The sequence below is a fragment of the Rhamphochromis sp. 'chilingali' genome (assembly GCF_963969265.1).
Source record: "Rhamphochromis sp. 'chilingali' genome assembly, chromosome: 2".
In the NCBI taxonomy this organism is placed as follows: domain Eukaryota; kingdom Metazoa; phylum Chordata; class Actinopteri; order Cichliformes; family Cichlidae; genus Rhamphochromis; species Rhamphochromis sp. 'chilingali'.
Genome location: NC_137930.1, coordinates 56,117,388 through 56,136,463, shown reverse-complemented (window position 1 = coordinate 56,136,463; position 19,076 = coordinate 56,117,388). Strand labels below are relative to the sequence as shown.

The 19,076-nt window shown below is 39.1% G+C and overlaps 2 protein-coding genes across 3 annotated transcripts in view; both read left to right on the top strand.

Moving 5' to 3' along the window:
* Positions 1–7,125, top strand: part of iqch (IQ motif containing H) — a 22,261-nt gene extending 15,136 nt beyond the window's left edge. Inside the window, exons 14-20 of the mRNA XM_080870768.1 lie at positions 481–601; positions 846–1,132; positions 4,058–4,216; positions 5,507–5,629; positions 5,910–5,971; positions 6,545–6,653; positions 6,850–7,125. Coding sequence (XP_080726894.1) covers positions 481–601; positions 846–1,132; positions 4,058–4,216; positions 5,507–5,629; positions 5,910–5,971; positions 6,545–6,653; positions 6,850–6,927 — 939 coding nt within the window. The 3' untranslated portion in view covers positions 6,928–7,125. The remainder of the gene's footprint in view (positions 1–480; positions 602–845; positions 1,133–4,057; positions 4,217–5,506; positions 5,630–5,909; positions 5,972–6,544; positions 6,654–6,849) is intronic.
* Positions 7,126–8,986: 1,861 nt separating this feature from the next.
* cUnh15orf61 (chromosome Un C15orf61 homolog) lies at positions 8,987–17,728 on the top strand. 2 transcript variants are annotated; one of them, XM_080870995.1, is made up of 3 exons: positions 8,989–9,122; positions 9,406–9,681; positions 9,778–17,728. In XM_080870995.1, the coding sequence occupies exons 1-3, from the start codon at positions 9,077–9,079 to the stop codon at positions 9,903–9,905; spliced, it is 450 nt and encodes a 149-aa protein (XP_080727121.1). In that variant the 5' UTR covers positions 8,989–9,076; the 3' UTR covers positions 9,906–17,728. The 2 variants fall into 2 exon arrangements, with proteins under 2 accessions (XP_080727120.1, XP_080727121.1); XM_080870994.1 differs by having other exon boundaries at positions 8,987–9,681; positions 9,778–17,686.
* The last annotated feature ends 1,348 nt before the right edge of the window (positions 17,729–19,076 follow it).

The window sequence follows — 19,076 nt, the reverse complement described above, 5'->3', positions numbered from 1 at the left end:
AGAAATTAACAGCATAATTAAGTGGTGTAACCATTATGGCATTTCCTAGTTACAGAAACAAGAGTGATATCGATCTCAGTCAAGCCCTGATTGATCCCCAGATAGATGGGGTTAGCTTACGTATTCATCAACTGCCCAGTGGAGAGAGTTGTTATTGAGGGCAGCTGCTTGGAGGCTGTGAGTTAAAGCCATTAGACTCCTGAGGCCTTCTGATAATAGGCTGTCACTCACAGATGGACCCTCCCGCAATATCCATCAGACACTTGCACAGAAATTGAAGCAGCCACCCAAGGTCTGGGGGACAACAAGCAGTCACTGGAGTCAAACACAATGTGCTTCCAATAATATGGTCAACACATACAAAGCTTTAATAATAATGAAGTAACTGAAACTTATTATTTTGCATTGAATTGATACAAAAACTCCTAAAATTTGCACAATATTCAGTAGATGCTTAATGTATGCACTTTCTTTCTGTAGGAGACTGTGCTGCTCAGATATTTAGATGAGATCCCAGAATGGCTGACCCATTATGCCCAGCCTGCTAAAACCTCCTGCTATCCCAACTGGGCCTGCTTCCTGAAGACCTTCCTCAGGCAAGGTTAGATATCTATTGTCAGGCACGGAATGCTTTTCACTTGCAAATATAGCAGCATGTAATATGGATTTCCTATGTCATTCCTGCTTCACAGGTGTTGCCTTTGTGAAATGCGAAATTCAATAATTTTCATGTAACTTTCTGTGATTGCTAAACAGCTGCTAGGAGAGTTCAGGTCCTGTATTACTGTTAGGCTGTGTTTTGTTGAGGGTACTAGAGCCATTTATCTGCTCTGCTATGTTCCCAGGAGGTGTGGTGGAGGCCTACCCCCCTTCAAACAGTGTCACCTGTCTGACAGTAGATCTGCTGCTGGAGCCAGGGGGTGAAGTGACCATGTTCTCTTGTGGAGACCAACTCCATGGTGGTTGTAAACTTGAAGCTATAGGCTCCATTGTTCCTCAGAGCTCTGTACACCCAGAAACTTTGCACTCCATCTGCACCCGTGTAGGCCGGGCCTGCCTGCAGCGGCGTATCGTAGGTTATGTCTCTGTGGATCTCGTTAGCTTTCTGGACCATAACACCATGGAGAAGAAGGTGAGACACAAACAGAGAAGATCTTAGCTTATCTATCATAATAGATATGATCTAAGGTGTTACAACACATTCTGCAAATGCTTTTATTTCAACGTATTGGTGGAAAAGATCAATTTTTAGGCTGGATCCATAGGAGCAGTTAGGTGCCGCCCATATTAGTCCCCTGGGATCTAAAAAAAAAGATAAGGCAAACTGTGGGCACTGGGAGCAAATGTGTCACAAGGCCATCTAATAAACTGTCAAGTCTTATTGTGTCGATACACTGATTCCACCATTTAAGGCTTGCCCTTTAACCTTACAATACTGAGAATTTCAGAGGCACCTATCTTTCAGACAATAGGTCATTCCAAAGTGATTTGGCAGCTTCGGGTGGGGGGATACCCTGTCAGTGTTTAACCCCTACCTGCAGCAGTCGGCTGAAATGTATCTCGCTATTATAGCCAGGCAGCATGGAAGTCTTATTTCATTTGTCAGGATTAAGTTTTGCTGAAAGCACTTTGATTTATGATATTTGAAATGGACTGGTTTATGATGCTTTAACCTCTGCTCCTAACATGTGGCTTGACTGACTGCCTATTGATTTGGAGCTGTATGATGAAATGCTTTGTATGTAATGTAGTCTATAAAATACTGTGGAATTTTACAGGTTTTACAAAAGCACAAAGAAGAAAGAAGGACACTATCTTCTTTCCCCTTCTTTCATTAAAAAACATGAAAGAACACCAGTAGCAGAATACAATTTGTCCTCTAGTTATTTATGATGGATTTTTATTCAGAACAGTTCAAAAAATATCGTCCCTGCACTTTTCCGACTTTCCTTCTTTTGTTTATATTCATAATAGATATGCCGGAGTTGGAGAAAGAGCACACTTGCCACTAGAGGGTAGTATCTTCTGGATTAGATGTAATGTACAATGTAAGCAAAGCAGTGTTGCAATTTGCATCCTATAACCTCAAATGTCCGATTTTGTTTTAGATTATCAGCATTTTTTCTTTCTTTGAAGATTTAGAAATCCAGCCAGGAATGTTTTTGTCAGTAGGCTTTGCACAGACTGTGGACTCTACCATGCTGTATTTATTTTAGGGTAAAAAACCAACTTGCAGTACTTTCTTACATCCTGTGATTTTATTTAGTCAAATTAAACTGTCATTTCAGTGACAAAATGGTGACACTAAAAGCAGAAATTTCTTAAATGTATTCGGGACAGAATCAGGCCCTTTTTCCTTTACCTGTTTAGAATGAAATAATGACAGGCTTAAAATTAATTTTCATCTTCAATGTTGACCTGAAATTGAAAGGGACTCACTGACAGCATAATTAAGAATAGACTATAAAACAGCGTGTGCTTCAATAGAGGCAGGAACATTAATGACAGATTCTTAACCATCTCCCCACACACACAAAGCTTAGATGGAAGAGAGCCACATGGGCAAACCTGTCTGGGTTTAAACATCAATTTAGATTCAAACCTGTTGCTAAAAGCTGCCTACTTTATTTGATGGGAAGAAGTGGGTCACATATGTTTGCCCTTGCAGTCTTTCCTCACATTGTGGAACGGTGGGGCCCCAGCTGCAGCATCGGGGCTTTTAATGAAAATGCAAGGCAATAGAAAACAGGTACAATCCAGGCTTACATTTCCCACAGCTTTGTTAAGAGCAACAATGGGACAGGGGTGTATGAGTTTTAGTGAGTTGAGTGAATGGCTTGGTGAAGTGTGTCCATCACTCAGGCCCAGGTATCAACCTGATATATAGAGACGTGAATCTGCCCACAGGTAGCTAAAGTACCACCTACAGAAAAGCTCACTCAGTTCTGCTAAAGTGTTTCCCACCTTGAATTTTTTTTAACTTTGTATCCACATACTGTACTTTTTCTTTTTGACGTTTTTATGTACCTCGTGAAATTTTCATACTTGTTTCTGCAGTTTATAAATCATAAGTTTGGGCATTTTCTTATTGGGAAGAAAAGGTTACTAACCAAAACTGCGTAACTTCTGCCCTATAAATCAGATTATGTCAAATCAGGAAAAAGCTATTTTTGTCTCTATAACATTTTAAAAACAAATTTTTCAGATAAACATGTCACACATTTTCCAGTTTTCCCGCTTGTGCCAATCTTTTCAAGTTTTCCAAACATCTCACATTTTCAGGTATCTCTCCGGAATTGTTTTTTACACGCTGTCGCACTAATCGGTCCCAAAAACAATTGTTATAGAAGCAGACTGTGCAATATGCTTTACAATATATTCAAATTTCATATAAAACACAGTGAAGCATTTAAGATAATTACTGCGTATGGTCAGATGTCCATGTGCTGGTGGAGATAAAGTACTCGGGTTACCGAGACTGCGGGTTCAGACAGGCAGCAATTTGCATTCGGTGGCAGGAGCGTTTACTTTGACAAATAGGAACGGCTAAAGGAGGCAGCCAACTGCCACTTAGTTATTAACAACTCCTTCACTGGTGATTTATTTGTCACTTTTGAAGAAAGGGCAGAGCTATTAGGTTATTATTGGGAAAATTAGCCCTGTTTAAGCGGAGGGCTACGACCATACCTGACCCCTTAATATACTTATAATGATGCCATTTACCATACATAACTGAACTTTACTTCTCATCAGACTTGAGCCAAACATGCCCAGGGCTGCCCGAATTCAAATACACAGGGAAGGATCTACTTTGTGCACATGTCAGAACTGAATTACCTAAATCAGTCAAACACTCACCATGCCTGTGTTTTCCTTATGTTTGCCTCTTAACATGAGTAACACTGTAAGGATTAAGAGGTGCTAACTCTTCGCTTTGTAAGGTCCAGGGATGAAATACTTTGATGTTCCATTTTTTTTGTGATTAAATTGAAATGATTAAGTCTATAGAGTTTTGTCTTCTCTCCATGACACAGAGTTCACGACGTCTTGTTTGCAGGTGTGGGCTGTTGATCTGGACATCACATACAGTAACCAGCTGGCCATGACCCAGATGCTTCTGATGATGACTGGAGGAACGCTGAATTGCCGCACAGGCTGTTTAGAAGCGCCAATGCCAATCAGCGAGAAATGCTGTGAACACCAGATCGTGCCCAAAGTACCGTCTTATATTTGCTTATATTTGCAGTTTAAATTATGTCTTTACTCACCTATCAGTGTGTTGAGTTTAGATGCTATAATTTAAATTCACACTTTTTTCTTTTTCTTCTTAAATCAAATGATGCCGTCACGTAGTTTCTGCAACAAAAAAGCAGCCTGAGACTATGGAGGCTATTCGTAGCCTTTCAGTAATCACAAAGATAGATCAACGTTTTGCTCTTCATTATTGTTAAATACAACTAAATACTGTAATTATGCACCGAGCTCAATTGGTGTTTAGGTGCTGAATTCATTATCATTTTGATAGATGAGCCTAAATAATCAACACATTAATAATTCATACCATTTTCATTATGCATGTGTATGCATGCTTGAACACCTCATCAACCTGGTGCCAGGCCTTAAACAATAGAGTTCTTTTATTAGCAGTATGCCCGAGTTTACGCTTGTTGATCTGCGACTTGTATTATTTTATCAAACATTCATTTAGTTGGTGGCCTGGTGCTTCAGTACAGCAGTTGAGCCACTGCAGTGGTTAATGGCTTCGGCGCTGGCCGTCATTAAGGCCCTGCATATTACAAACACAATTAAATCCCAGTTGGACGCTTTTATTGTTGTGTGAGGGCCCTGCATCTGACAACTGCAAACACACACCCTTCACAGCAAGTTATGGGCTATCTCCTGAGCTCACGGGGGCTTAGGCCTACTCTTTAAGTCTCCCAAAGGTGGCTGAGAAGCAGGAACATTTTTATCCTCCTAAGCCCTGCCACTTTTAAGTAATCAACCTCTCTGGTGTTACTTATGACACATGCAAACAGAATCCCTCTATTACGGTGATACAGAATGTTGTGTGCAGTGAGTATTCCTTTTGTGGATTCACTAATGCTTTGATCTTAGATTGAATGAAAAAAAATCTGCAGTCCCCAACCTGTAGTTTCTTTGATTGGTGTCGTACAATTAAGCTCATCTTGTGTTTGGCATGTCTTCTAAGCATTAATTGTTCCTCCCTGCAGTTAATTAAGAAAGGCCCAACAGTTTACCACATGTGCCCCGTACTCATCACGTTCACTAATCACACACACAAATTCAGCAGTGACCCTAAGGACATGTCTGGGGTTTAGCCATTTCTGCTCTATCTATTTCACACACCACCACCATACTTAGCTGCCAAATATAATCAAACTTTAAATTATTGGATTCAATGAATTAATTGACAAACAGTCATCACTCACATCTTCTGCTGTTTTCTTTTTTCTTTCTTTCTCTCTGTCTATTTTTTTTTGTCCAGGCTCCAGTTGGAAATCTTTGTGCAGTTATTGGGAACCACTTATTTCACTCTGACCTTTCCATGTTATACAATAAGGTGTTCCTTATGATGTGCAAGGCCCATGGCATAAGATTTAACAAAAAGGTAACAATTCAGAATTGATCGGCACGCTTTTCTATCATCATTTCCACTGTTCCTGTTATATGGTTAATACAAAGGGAAACTGCACAGATTTTACACATCAGAGTCTGTTTTCAGGTTTTAATGAGTACAACAGCATATGGAGGGAGGGCAACATACAGAAAAGGTGTGAATTTAAAGAGCTTAGATTTAAAGCAGGGTTGAAATGCACTAATAGTTAGTACTCTTTGCTATACAATGATGAAGCTTTATTTTTCTCTGTTTTTTGTTGCTTGCGTTTCAGACAAAGCAAGGCACAGTTTTCGCTTTTTTTGACAGCAGTAAGCGAAGCAGTATTGGAATGATGTAAGTATGTCTTACTACACCAGATCCATACAAGAAAACATGAGTTATGAACTTTCTTTCTTTATAGACAAACCATAAGCTGATCTTTTATTATTTTAAGTCAGAAATATGGACAAACATAATGTGGAAGAGAATAAGATTTTTGTTTTTTTGCTGCATATATGTGTATAAAATTTGAGGCTCATCCCCGGGAGATGGAGCCTTACTCTCCTCTGTTCAAATAGGCGATCACTTTCCAAAGAAGATAATAGGCGATTAGGTGAAAGACTTCACATGGCTAAGAGTAAAATCAATTCTTTCAGAGGATTAAGATGCCACCTCTAGCTTTGGTAATGCTACAAACTCTAAAAGTTGTTAAGCAGAGGGTTATTTAACATATTTATCACACAAATCCTTTCGCTTCCACAATGCTGTAACAGTTAAATCAAGCTGTGCTCATCCCCCTAAAGAGCGAAGATGTTGTCTGCTGAAAGTTTCATTTAACCACCACTATCAGATGAACAAGGTGATTGTTTCTTAGCTGGCGACTTGGGGATCATTAGTAAACTCGTTTGTTTGTGGTGTCGTTAATAGAACAGTCTCAGAGGATCTTCAGAGAGCTCTCGCGACCTTTGCTCGGCATCTGTCAGTCATTCATCAGGAAATATCAATCCCTAAAAGCCAAGGAGAAACCAATTTCATGGTACCATGTTAATGAGTTAATGATCTCTCCTCATCTATTTGTCATGAAACTTGTGTATCAGTGAAACTGAAAGCATGATCACTACTCATAAATATCCTAATAAGAATATATTTTCAAGTTAATGTTGATGATTTTATGGAATAATAATAGGTAATACTCTTAAGTTTGCTTCCTTTTCTGTCTGCTTTACTTGAAGGAGGTGATTAAGGAAATAGAAGATATACTGCAGATGACGCAGAACAAGCTTCAACGGGAGGCTAAACCTGCATCTTAGATAGTTCCATTATCAGTGTTGCTGACTTGCTTTTCCAAAATCACTAAATATAACTAAATATGTCTACTCTGAAGATGATTGAAGGACTTTCCAAATAAATTCCTGAAAAAAAACCCTAAATATATCACAAATCTGTAAAATCACTGGCTTTGTAAAAAGTTTCAAAAGCCTGAATATACTTTACTATAAACAAAGATTACACTGCCAGAAACCTATGCAGAAGGAATTTGCATGTGTAAATCAAAAAGTGTGTACATAAAAAGAAGTCAAATGTGTGTATATAGCAATGTATGCTTCTTCTGCCAAGTCAAATGCTTCTGGTACATATATATATATATATATATATATATATATATATATATATATATATATATATATATATATATATATATATATTTGCGTTTGGTGTCACACTAGGATCTCCCAGAATACCTTTCTTCTGTACAAATTGGGCCATGCACTACTGTGGTTGATTTTTATTAAATTAGATTAGAGTCAACTAGTTTGATTGTCAAAGTCCTCATCTGGAAGCTGACAATTTCAAACAACTCGCCTCATATGGTGACATGACAGTGTTTCAGTCTGGTCCTCACTGGACTGTGAACGTTGACTTTCTAAGCTTTCTAAGTAGAGACGATGCGTGTATTCGTGGATTTGAGATTGCAAAAAACATTTAAATCGTACTTAATTTTTATTTTGTAATTTGTATCAAGGATTTATATATGTTAATTTTATCCAAGAGCCTTACTTGATGTACATTTTTTAAAGCACATAAAATTTTAGATTTCCAGGAAAAAGCACTCATAGTCATGCTTTACCCCCCTCTGTTCAAATAGACAGTTGTATTGCAAAAAAGACAACATGTGATAATGGAAAAACTTCACAGGACTAATTCTTATGGAGGATTGAGCACCCCAGTGGCTCTGTTACACCTTTAAATCCAGAGACTAGAATTACATTTGAATGTGTGCATTATTTTCACATATTTGACTTCAGAAATAATATTTTAAGACACTGAAAACATCTGGGACAAATACATCTGTAATTTATTTTCACATCACTTAATTATTATCTATTTGCATTTCACACAGAATTGGACCTAAATTATTTAGCAAATCATTTATAAAGCATGCAGATGGGATTTCGGTTGGTTTGTGAAGTTGTTAAGGCATTACCAATCACCCTGACAAATTACGGTCAATCAATGAATCAATCAAGCTTTATTATATGGCCCCCTTCCTGCAGGTAAGTGCTGCACAAACGACTGAAATGCTAAAAGGAAGACAGGCAAAGATATATTCAAATAACATGAACGAAAACGCAAATTTAAAAAAAACAAACATGTTTATTTATTTATTTATTTATTTATTTATTTTTTTTGGGGGGGGGGGGGGTATTTTATTACATGTAACAAAAATCACATCACATACCACAAAATTTATAGCCGAAGATAAATTAAAATGTCTGTTCTTAAAGAGGTTCTTAAAAACATTTTCAAAATACGAGTAAATAATAAAAGAAACAAAAATGATGAGCGCATGTATTAAATATAGCATATGTGTATATGTATATATTATGGCTTATTTGCGGTGTTTAATTACCACGTAGTTTATAGACTGCTGTCCATGGTCCTGATCTACAGCAGTTCACTGAACCGTGGAAATGCTTCAGCAGTTGCTGTGGTGGTTTTAAGTGGATTTTAAAGGAGTAGGTGGTGTGGTCATGGAACCAACAAAAACACTTATTAGCCTATTGGCACTCGGGTCAGTGGTGGTTAATTTTGAAGAGGTCTTTTGGTAGCTGGAACATACATTTGTCATTTTCATGCTTATTTTTTTGTGGTAAATAACGGTAGAAGTATAAAGAACAAAATAACTTTACGTTTAGTCGTTTTACAGGGTTGTTGAACACGTGGCAGTCTATAAATTCTTATAAAGGATATAAGTCCTATATTGAATGAACCGGCGAGTACTTGATATAAATAAATACCAGACTGAAGTTAATTATGTTAAAGAGGAACGGGTTCGGAGAGACGCGTTTCCAGCCGGATGAGTTAAGCCGCGGTACGAGGTCAGACGCAAGAAGCACAACAGAAACAGAAAACCAACCAGATGAAAGCTGCTCTTCTTCTCACAGGTGGTTTAGATACATGTGTGCGAATTCAGCATTTCTACAGAGACACGTCAGGTGTATAGGTCAGTGTTGGAACATCTCAGACATGGTCTGAGGATTTAAGCTCGCAAATCGTACGGGAGTTTTCTTGCTAGCTTTAGCATATCTCATGTCAGCTGCTGCTTTGATGTGTTACAACTTGGTATTTTCACTCTTAAAACGTTGGTATATTCCAAGTGTGGCTAGTTATAGGTGTGTCCTTCTGCAGTCCGAATGCTAAAATACGAATCTTTAAAACCATGAAGGAGTTTTTGAAGAAGACCCACAGCCTCTTTCTGAAGATCGCTCTGTTTCCTAGCACGTTAGGCAGGACAGGTCCGCGGCCAGCTGCTTCGGAGGTGTTAACCTGTCACCTGCAGCAGCGCAGACTTCCTCCGTGGACTTCATACTGTGTCCGCTACAGCTCCGTCCACAATGACCAGTTTGGAATGTCAAACTTTAATTGGAGAGTTCAGGGATCCAACTACCACATTCTGAGAACGGGATGTTTCCCCTTTATTAAATATCACTGCACTAAAGCGCCTCCTCAGAATCTGGATTTTGAAGACAGATTTTTCACCATGTTAAAAGTTATTAATCTGGGTCAGTATTTCTTCCACGTTGCTGTCATTGTTACATACTTGTATTTTATTTCCAATACAACAGAGTCCATATATTCAGTGTCCCTTTAAACTGCAGGTATCCCTTGTTTGGCCTATGGCATTGGCTGCTGGATGGTGGTGGGAGCATCAGAAACAGTACAGACGAGTGTCGGACCTGTTACAGTCTATTTTGCCTACAAAGAGGAGGAAGGTGCACAGTACTGAAGTGAAGAGGAAACAAAGTAACTTGAATGTGTTTTCAGGAGGATATTATCTACCAAGCTGCTGTATTTTTGAAACCATTAAAGAGGAGCCTTTGTGTTTTTTTTCTTTGCTTTTGGTCCTATATGCTATTTTAATTATCGACGCTCCTGTTATACAGAGTTTAATAGTGAGGTCATCTTACATTCAAAAAATCCCTGTGAATGAATGCTTTGAAGTCAGACTGCTCTGAACACTAAGTTGCATTTTTGCTACTGTTGGCTTAGTTTGATCTCAGGCACATACATGTGAGTGTGAGCAAAGAAGCCCTACCCACTGATCAGATCTGAGCAGCCAATCAGAAGGGGAACCAGAGAGAAAACTGCTTATTTCAGATAGTAAAAAAAGTGTCCCAAGGCAGAGCATAAGAAAAATATGGATTTTTTAAAATCAATTTTTCAAAATCCTGTCCTGTCAGGGAGCTTTGCAATCAGATTGTGATATGGATTATTTTTAAGCATGAGTCAAGCAAGAATAAAAACATGGAGCTGGAAGTGAACATAACAGGTCCCCTTTACCGTCATGTCAGTAGTACTCTAGCTGAGTGGCACATCATATTGACTGGACGAGCAACCAACTTTCACATGGGGTCATTCTGCTCAAGTTTGCTTTTTTTTCCAAGGAAAAAAAGCTATGCACAATTATAACCAGACAAACATTGTACACTAACAGAGAAATGTAGCTGCACTTATAAATGTGCAAAAATATCTGTCAAAGATTGCAGAAGCAAAACAGGAGACAATCAGTTACAGAAGTGGATCAGCAATCTCACCACGGTCTAGAACAGTTGACTGTGGGCACACAAGAGCTTCAACATTTTCCCATTTGTTTTGTCATTTCCAAGTAGACTCGTGCTTTAAAACTATCTGGTTTGGGTACTTCCCAAAGTCTGACCTGCATAGCCTCACCTGTTCGGTGTCGTCCTCAGTCATGCTGGGTACCACAAATGCTGCAGAAAGACTAAACTACCATGAACGAATGATTATACTGAGTTTGCACTGCTATAACTTATCAGTGAGAGACAGGTGTTTACCAAATTGTATGACCTAGTTCACTTAGAGTAAGTGTATCGCTAGAATTCAACTTAAGGGACACTGAGTTTCCAGGGTAGGCCTGGACCCCTGAGATGCGCTTCTTGGACTGCATAGATTCAGTTGTGTTTAAGTACTATTAAATATTTAAAGTTGAAGTTCAGTTCTTGTACTATATTATTCTTTAGCAGAAAGCTTAAGAATACCTCAAGAATAGACTGAAGTATGGAGCGATGGAGATTTTTCATCTTGGTTTTATTGCAAAAGGAGAGGAGACATTATGAAATCAAATTATTGAGAATGGCAGAAAGGAGATGATATAATGTTTGGTTTTTATGGCACTTGTACTTACACGCGTTGGAAACGAGAAGCTTCTCAATGTCGCCTGTTGAAAAAACATAGCTTAAGTTTGTCAGATGTTTCCTTCAAGACTTGATGTAAGTGATATGAAGTGACATAATTTATTTGATGTCTTTTGCTTAATTTTGTGTGACAGGTACAGGAATCTAAATGGCCACAGCTCATTTATTTAAAGTTAAATTAGTGATCACCCTCCACTCAACAGATAGTCAATAGTGTTAGAGAAAAACCAGTGATACAACAGGTCTGAGAAAATAGGTTTTAATTACCAAAGTGTGGCCTTTGTAGAGAGACATCTACATCCCTTCCTTCGGGCCTTCTCTGGCCTTTGATTTCTGGTAATGTGCTTTGCTGACAGGGCACACTTACCCCAGCTGCAGAGTTCCCCTCCCTCTGAGAGGCAGGTTGACAAACTGCCATATTGATTTCTCCTCTCAGCATCTCCTACTAATAGCGTTTATCAGCGACCTCAATTTTCAGGCCTTGGCCTCTTCAATTTTTAGCAACAATGAAACTCTAGGAATAATTTCTTGTCGTACACGGGAATCAATGCACCTTGTGACCTTCGCTGGAGTTGAAGGCTACGATTACTTGCCTGCGTGTTGTTACAAATGTTCTGCATCCTCATGATCATCTTATGCGAGAAGATTTAACTAGACATTTACATGCCGCCTGACCACATTTTTACTTTAACACCCACGTCACAAAAAAAAGTAATAAATCAAATAATCATTTCTGTTGCTGAATCTGTCTTGAAATGTACAGTAATTTAGACGGTGCCTCGGCAACACTTTAAAAATACGACTAGCTTAAAGGTTTTTGTTGTAAGCAATGCAGAATTTGCTTTGTTGAAAACCTCATGCAGAATTCATGTGCAAAATCCTCTTAAACAGCGTGATGACCCCTCGCTATCTCTTTAATCATACTAATTGCCTTGAACAAGGAACATTTAGACACACTTATGGAAATCTGATCCTTCGTATCAGGCTGCACTTAAATCCCCCTCCTTTCATTGCCAACCTTTCATCAGGACTGAAAGTGTGCATGGGGAATGCTCAGGCAACCATGTCTTAATTACTCATTGACCCTTTGACCCACGAGCTGCATTGATACTGCCGTATAGCCAGACACAATTGCACGGGGTTGGAAGTGACTGCAGCTTTGTGCGCTGCTAATACGGGCCGATGTGCGTCAGTGAAATGTAAACTGCGGAGCATCTGAGTACGATGTATTTGTTTTCAGGACTTCACCTTTGAGTCACTCTAAACTGCGGGGGAGCGACCCCTTCCAGCTCGGGCTAAGGATTAGCATTACATATCAAACTTTAGTCACCACCACAGTGGGTGCAGGATGCCGGGACTGCAGATGGACTTGTGCAAATTAACAAAATGCGCCTGCCTTTGGTACGAAAGTGATGCCTTTTAATAGCCGTAATCGTGCAGTCTTGTATTGAAGTGTCAAATTACCCTACATGCATTTAATGTGGTAATGAACAAAGAATTAATGCCTGTTCGGCAAGTTTAATTGCACGCTGGAGCTGGTAATAAGTTTTGCCAAGGTGAAATCTTTAAATACTTATACTATTTAGAATTTAGGTAAGTAAGGCAAAACAAGTGCTGAAATTGAGTGCAGTCTTTCTGTAAGTTGTTAATGTTCAGCAGTGAAATTGCTAATCAACTTGCAGAGACTTGTAATTATCTTCTAATTAGCTAATAAGTTCACAGTTTCTTCAGAGGAAAAAGGAAAAAAAGAACAAACGATCTCTGAAATAGTTGACGCAGCCGCTCCGTAAATCAGTTATTTAGCAGGAGAGTCACACCAGCTTTTCCTCTGTCATATAGATATATGGCTTGGCAGAAACAATTATTGTGTGAACAACCCCTGCAGCTAATACTGGCGAGGTTATCATTATTAAGCCTCCGGATCGGCCACCAGCACCGTCTCCATGCTTGCTCCATGAACAGCGGGGTACCTGAGCCATCACTCAGATCACTTTAAGGATCATGCTGGAATTACATGTTTATGCAGCAGAGTCAAGACAACATTGTCACAGTGTTTACTGTCAAACGGCACTTTCTGAATTATAATGTGACGTGAGAATCATTGCGTTTCATCTGGAGACATCTGATGTTGTAAACATGCGCACGCTTTGATCAACTTTGAAAAAGAAATGCTACGGAAAAGTTTGCTTTATTTTTTACCTGCACTTTGTAATTGCTGACCTCCTGTCACTGACATTCAAAACACAACCTTTCCTTTTTCTTTCGGTGAGCAGATAGCCATTAAAAATCTATTATGGTGTTTTTCTTACCCAGGGGATGACAAGGGGCACCATAATTCTTTTTTTTTCTTCACTTCCCCCACTTGTGTATCTGTGCATGTGTTTGTGTGCGTGTGTGTAGGGGGAGGAAGTGAAGCCACTGAAAGAGTATGCCTGCTGTGCCAGTGTTGCCAAAGCTACTGTCAGTGGGTGGCTGAAACGTCAGTCATCTATTCTTTCTTTTTCTGCTTCCAGCTGACATTAAGACTAAGCTGCAACTTATAAATAAATAAGACAATTTCATCAAGATCAATTGCACTTCACATTTTAAACACAATAAAAAAAGAAAAAACGGCGATGCTTTGTCTTCATAGAGTGAATCTGAATTTCTAGTTATAGTTGAATACATCATTGTCTTTGCGTGCACTGTGTTTAGCTGATGCCCTTAAGCTCGTGCACTTATCTTCGTGCCCAAACCTCTTGTTTCTTCCAGTTCAAGTTGATTATTATTTTGCGTTTTCTTTCTTGTCGATGACAGCGGTATGACATTCACTTCATTCATACTTAATGCTTACTCTGTTGACATTAAGAGAGAAATGGTTTTTAATAGTTTTTTCCGCGACTTATCCGGAGAGTGAAATGAACTATCCATTTTTAGGAGTATTATATATTATGCAGTATTTAAAGTTTCAGCTCATTAAAAAACAGACGCCCTCCACACCCCCCCAGGCTGTCTTTTACCCCCCACCAGCATGCAGTCAGGCTCCTCTAGCCACAGGCTCTGCTTGATCTGTTTTTCCTAAGTCAAAATTGAAATACTCAGAAATATTTATTTATTTGTTTATGCGTTTTTATCTCGCTAAGGAATAGCGTAATGTCTTTGTAGCTTAAACAAGCAGCATCAGTGGATTGGAAAAAGGAAACGATGAATGAATGCTTTTTGTTTGATTGATATAATCTGCTACATCGCATATGTGCTTTTATCATTTACTCCCAGACAAAATCATATACTGTGTAAAGACATACCGCGTGCACCTTTATCTTACAGCAGAACAGGTGTCCGTGTGTTGTATGATCACCCTGCTTCTTACTTGCACAATAAGCAGCAACCTGCACAGCAACTCGGTGCTAGATTGGGGGGATTTACATTAAATACACTGATACAGATGCTGCATACAAACACAGAAATGGAATAAATCAATTTTGCTCCCAGAAATGTTTCACATACTTTTCGAGGCAGCGTGATCTCCAATCTTTCTGCAAATGAGCTGCAGTGCTTTGTAATGGTTTCTGCTCCTCGTGGGAGGCCGCCGTCTCAGAAAAAATGCTGATTGAGGGAGAAATGTAATACAGGTGTAAAGCAGACTTGATAGGGGTCTTACATGAGGGTTATGCATTTTAACAGTGATATACATACTGTTACATATTTATCAAAGAATATGGATTTTGCTGGGTTGACTCTTTCTGGCCTGTAGAGATTTGAAGGTTTCTGCTGGAGTGTTTTTAATTCCTGTTGGAGAGGGTGGCTATTATGTTGAATTAATAGGAATTAAGGGTTTAAATTGGTTAAGTAAGCACTTCATTAATCGTGAGTGGATTGCTGAGTGTGAGAGGTTTATAGGTGGTGTAGACTGCTAGCGCATAGATGAGAGAAAATGAGGCCGTTCTGTCTTTAAAAAGCAGGTTCGTGCTCAATAGATGTAGATAAGGAAAGCACAATAAACAGCATAATGTAGAACTGAAATGATTAGTACTGTTTTTAGTTGTGTTGATTATAGAACAATAGCTTCAGGTATTTTTTTTAACAAAAAAAAGTATAAATAAGCACAGAGACTCTCAGGTTGCAGCTTCTGCTTCGTACCTGAGAGTTTTTGTGCACTTAAACTGTCTTAGATCAAGACTTTATTGAATTTAGGGATTTATTTTATTCAAAGTCTCCCTTTCAGTGTGTGTAACTGTTTGATAATGTAATCTTTGGCCTTTACTTTGGGCGTGATGTGAGCTGCTGTAATCAATGCATGGGTCAGTTGGAGCAGCCCGCCTTACTAGACGTGCCTCCCGCAGCAGAGGTGGACTAATTGTTGAGGTGTGTTTTTATCTGAGCTTGCTAATAATGATGAGGGTGCAGGAGAAGTAGTCTGTCCCCCAAGGCTGAAGAATAGCTTGACTTAGCCAACCTTCTGTACTTATTGTCCAACAAAGGGGGAATTCACTTAATGCAGTGCTTCAGAAAAGTGGATAATTGTGGCCACGATCAATAAAGTAACAGAGCAGAAAATGAACGTTTGGGTGCAGTGTAGATGTGTGGATGTTTGAAGGAATCCAAAAGAAACTAGATTCTTGCTTTTGTGTTTGTTTCGGAGAAGTCATCGAACACGGAGGCAATTTTTGGTATACAAGCAGGTATTTTACTTTGCGTATGAAAGGCTGTGACCATCAGCGGGTGTGTGTTTGCATGCGTTTGTGTGTGTGATAGAGGGGGTAGGCTTGGTTGGATGAGCCACATTGTTCCTGTGCGGCCCACTGACATCGCTGGAGGGCAGAGAGGGATGGAACCTGAGAGGGGTGACAGTGATAAATAGCCCTTTTAATAACAGCTGCCCCACTTGGCCAGCTAGTCCCAGTCAGTGTCCTCTGTGTATTTATGCCTATGTTTATTTATGCATCCATAGCATGCAGGAAATCACCACCGCAGGGGTACAATTATTCTTTTTTTGTGTGGTGGGGGGGATTGCATTGGTTTTTACTTTGGGAGGAGGTAAGCAAGCTGATCTTAAACCAGGCATATATTCATTTAAACCTGAGTTTGGTCTGTAGCTGTGTCTGTGCTGGAATATAACTACACGTGCATCACAGAGAGGTCTCGCTTTGATACACAAGCACAAACAAAAGTTGCCAAGATTTCGTTATTGGAAATGTCAGCTCGCATATAGTTAGCAATGACATTGAATGCCACAGAGAAGAAGATAAAACTGCACATTAGCAAATACTGAAAAGATTTTTGCAGTTTCTGAGGACAGATTCAATACTCTAAACGGCACATTTTCCTCAAGAAAACTAGCTTAACAATGGCTCCGCTGATGCTTCACGAACCTTTCAATCTGCATGGCTTTTAATTTTTTGGTTCATTGTTGCTTTATGACTGAAGTCAAAAACCTTTTGTCTGCTGAAATATGACCTCAGGCCCAGGTCTGTGAGCAGGGAGAGGGGAGGCTGTAGATCAGAGGTGTCAAAGCTTCTTCCCGCAGGGTGATGCCGGCTCTGTTCTCACTCAAACCAGTTCCCTCCCTTTAATTGGTTCAATTAGTTAAGTATCTGTATACATTATCGCGTATGCATTTTTCATGACTCCTCTTAACGCTCTGTTTAAACAGAACAACTTCCGGCTATGATTTGCCATTTGGATGAATGTCAAGGAGACTAAATGATTGCGCTAATTGAGTAATTAAAAGCAGATGTTGGAGCAAGAGCCAACAACATACACTTTAAACACTTTGCCCTCCAGAAAACCTACAGTGTTTTTGACACCCCAGTTATGTATGGTTATCCCAGAGGTGCCTCTGTAATAGTTACAGTTTCACCCTTGTGATTATTCAGTTGAAGTCTTTGCTATTGAACCAAAATAGTGTTTTTATGCTATTTTGACCATGGGAAATGGCCTGGAAAAGAAAAGCCCATCACGCTGCCTAATGGCCAGACTCAGTGATACACAGATTCAACGTGAGCTCTAGACAGCCAAAGCACGATATCTCCGCGCTCACCCAATCAGTCTCACCCCCCCCACTGTCCTCTGGTGGGACACTAGTGGCCTGTACAAGACTCTTTTCAGGGAGATGATGTTATGTTGAAGGTAATTAACATTGGAAATGTGCCAGTAATGGGAATCAGTGTGCCATCAAATCACAAAGGAGCAGAGTGTATTTCCATGGTTTTGACAGCTATGGTGATTGGAGCATTGCTGGAAGGCTTTACAGAGTGCAGATCAATAAGTAACAATTTTCCTATTAAAGAAAAATTACTTGCACATTGTACTAAGATAGCTTGTGGCTCTTTCACTTCAGAGCAGTTATGGAGGAAAGGTGTAGTTGAATGAAGGTTTGTGTAATTTTAGCCTTGATGATATTTGCTTGCTTTCTTTCATTCTAGTTTTCAGCACTTGCTCATTCTTTTTGTAAATGTGTTTGAAAAGAAGTCAGACTTAATTCTCACTGTACTCTGGCCCTAATCTGAGAATTACACTGCGTATATTTTTATTTAAAGATGATGTTTTGCCTTAATGTTCTGAAAATCTGCAGCTTTTACAAAACATTTTACAAGATTTTAAGCTAAATGTTATTTGAATTACTTTGTAGACCCATCCTACAATAGTTTTTAACGGGCTTTATTCACCGACAAGAAAAGCAAATTCAAACTGCTGATTTTATCTTTCTTTTATCTTTTTGACCTCTTCTGTGTTTCATATCATTATAAGATGAAAGCCCACGACTGTAGGACTGCTGGTCAGATACAGTTTGAAGGCTTCACTTTGGGCCCTCAGAACTTAGAGACTCAAATTTTCAATAATTACACGAATAATTGAAAAGATACCAAGAAGCTAGCTCATGGTTCAGTCAGACTGCTTATTAAGGTTAAAATCTTTTTTTTTTATGTTGATGTATATATCATTTTATGGGGAAGTGTTTTTTTAAGAAACATTACATTTTATTTCTTGTATGACAAGAAATAAATTCATGTGACATTTTTTCTTTAAAGGGCATTAAGGATCATCCCAAACTCCTCCTAGTAAACACTGTATTACATAATGTTTTTTAGCTTAAGCCTTTTTTCTCCAATTGGCTAGCTACGAGTGCCACCTGTAAAGCAATTTGCACACAGTGATAACCCTCTTAAGCCTGCATTAAGATGTTCAAAAGCAGTGGCAAGATTTGATGACAAATTTTGTTTTAATAAATCTCTAGGCCACTACCGTGGCTAATGAACTTAGTAATTACTCATCACTGGTTGGAAGAGTTTAGCCCGGGTGAGATGAAAGCATTGGCTGCTGGGAGCCACAGGAATGGCACAACAGGCAACAATCAACACAGTGTCTGCACAACAATCAATCAAATCTGTCAGGCCCTCAACAGTCAGAGTAATTTTCTGGTGTTTCTCAGAAATGAGTACACCTTGTAAAATGTAGCTAAGATCACTTTCACAAACACCTTGCAGCACAATATGTTTAAACCAATGAGATTTGTGTTGTATGATTTATCACACAGCTCTAAGAAAAATTATTATTTTTAGCTAAGAAAGTGTTTTATGGGCTCCACTCAACCCTGAAGTCACTTCCTCCTACAATGTACTGCTCAGTGTTACAGCTCAGGGGTTTTTATTATTTGTTTTGCTTTGTTTTTCACTTTAATGTCTAGTCAGTCACACATTTGATGTCAGCATAAGGCTACATTACAAGGATCTAGAGAAAATATAATGAACATAGCATTAGAA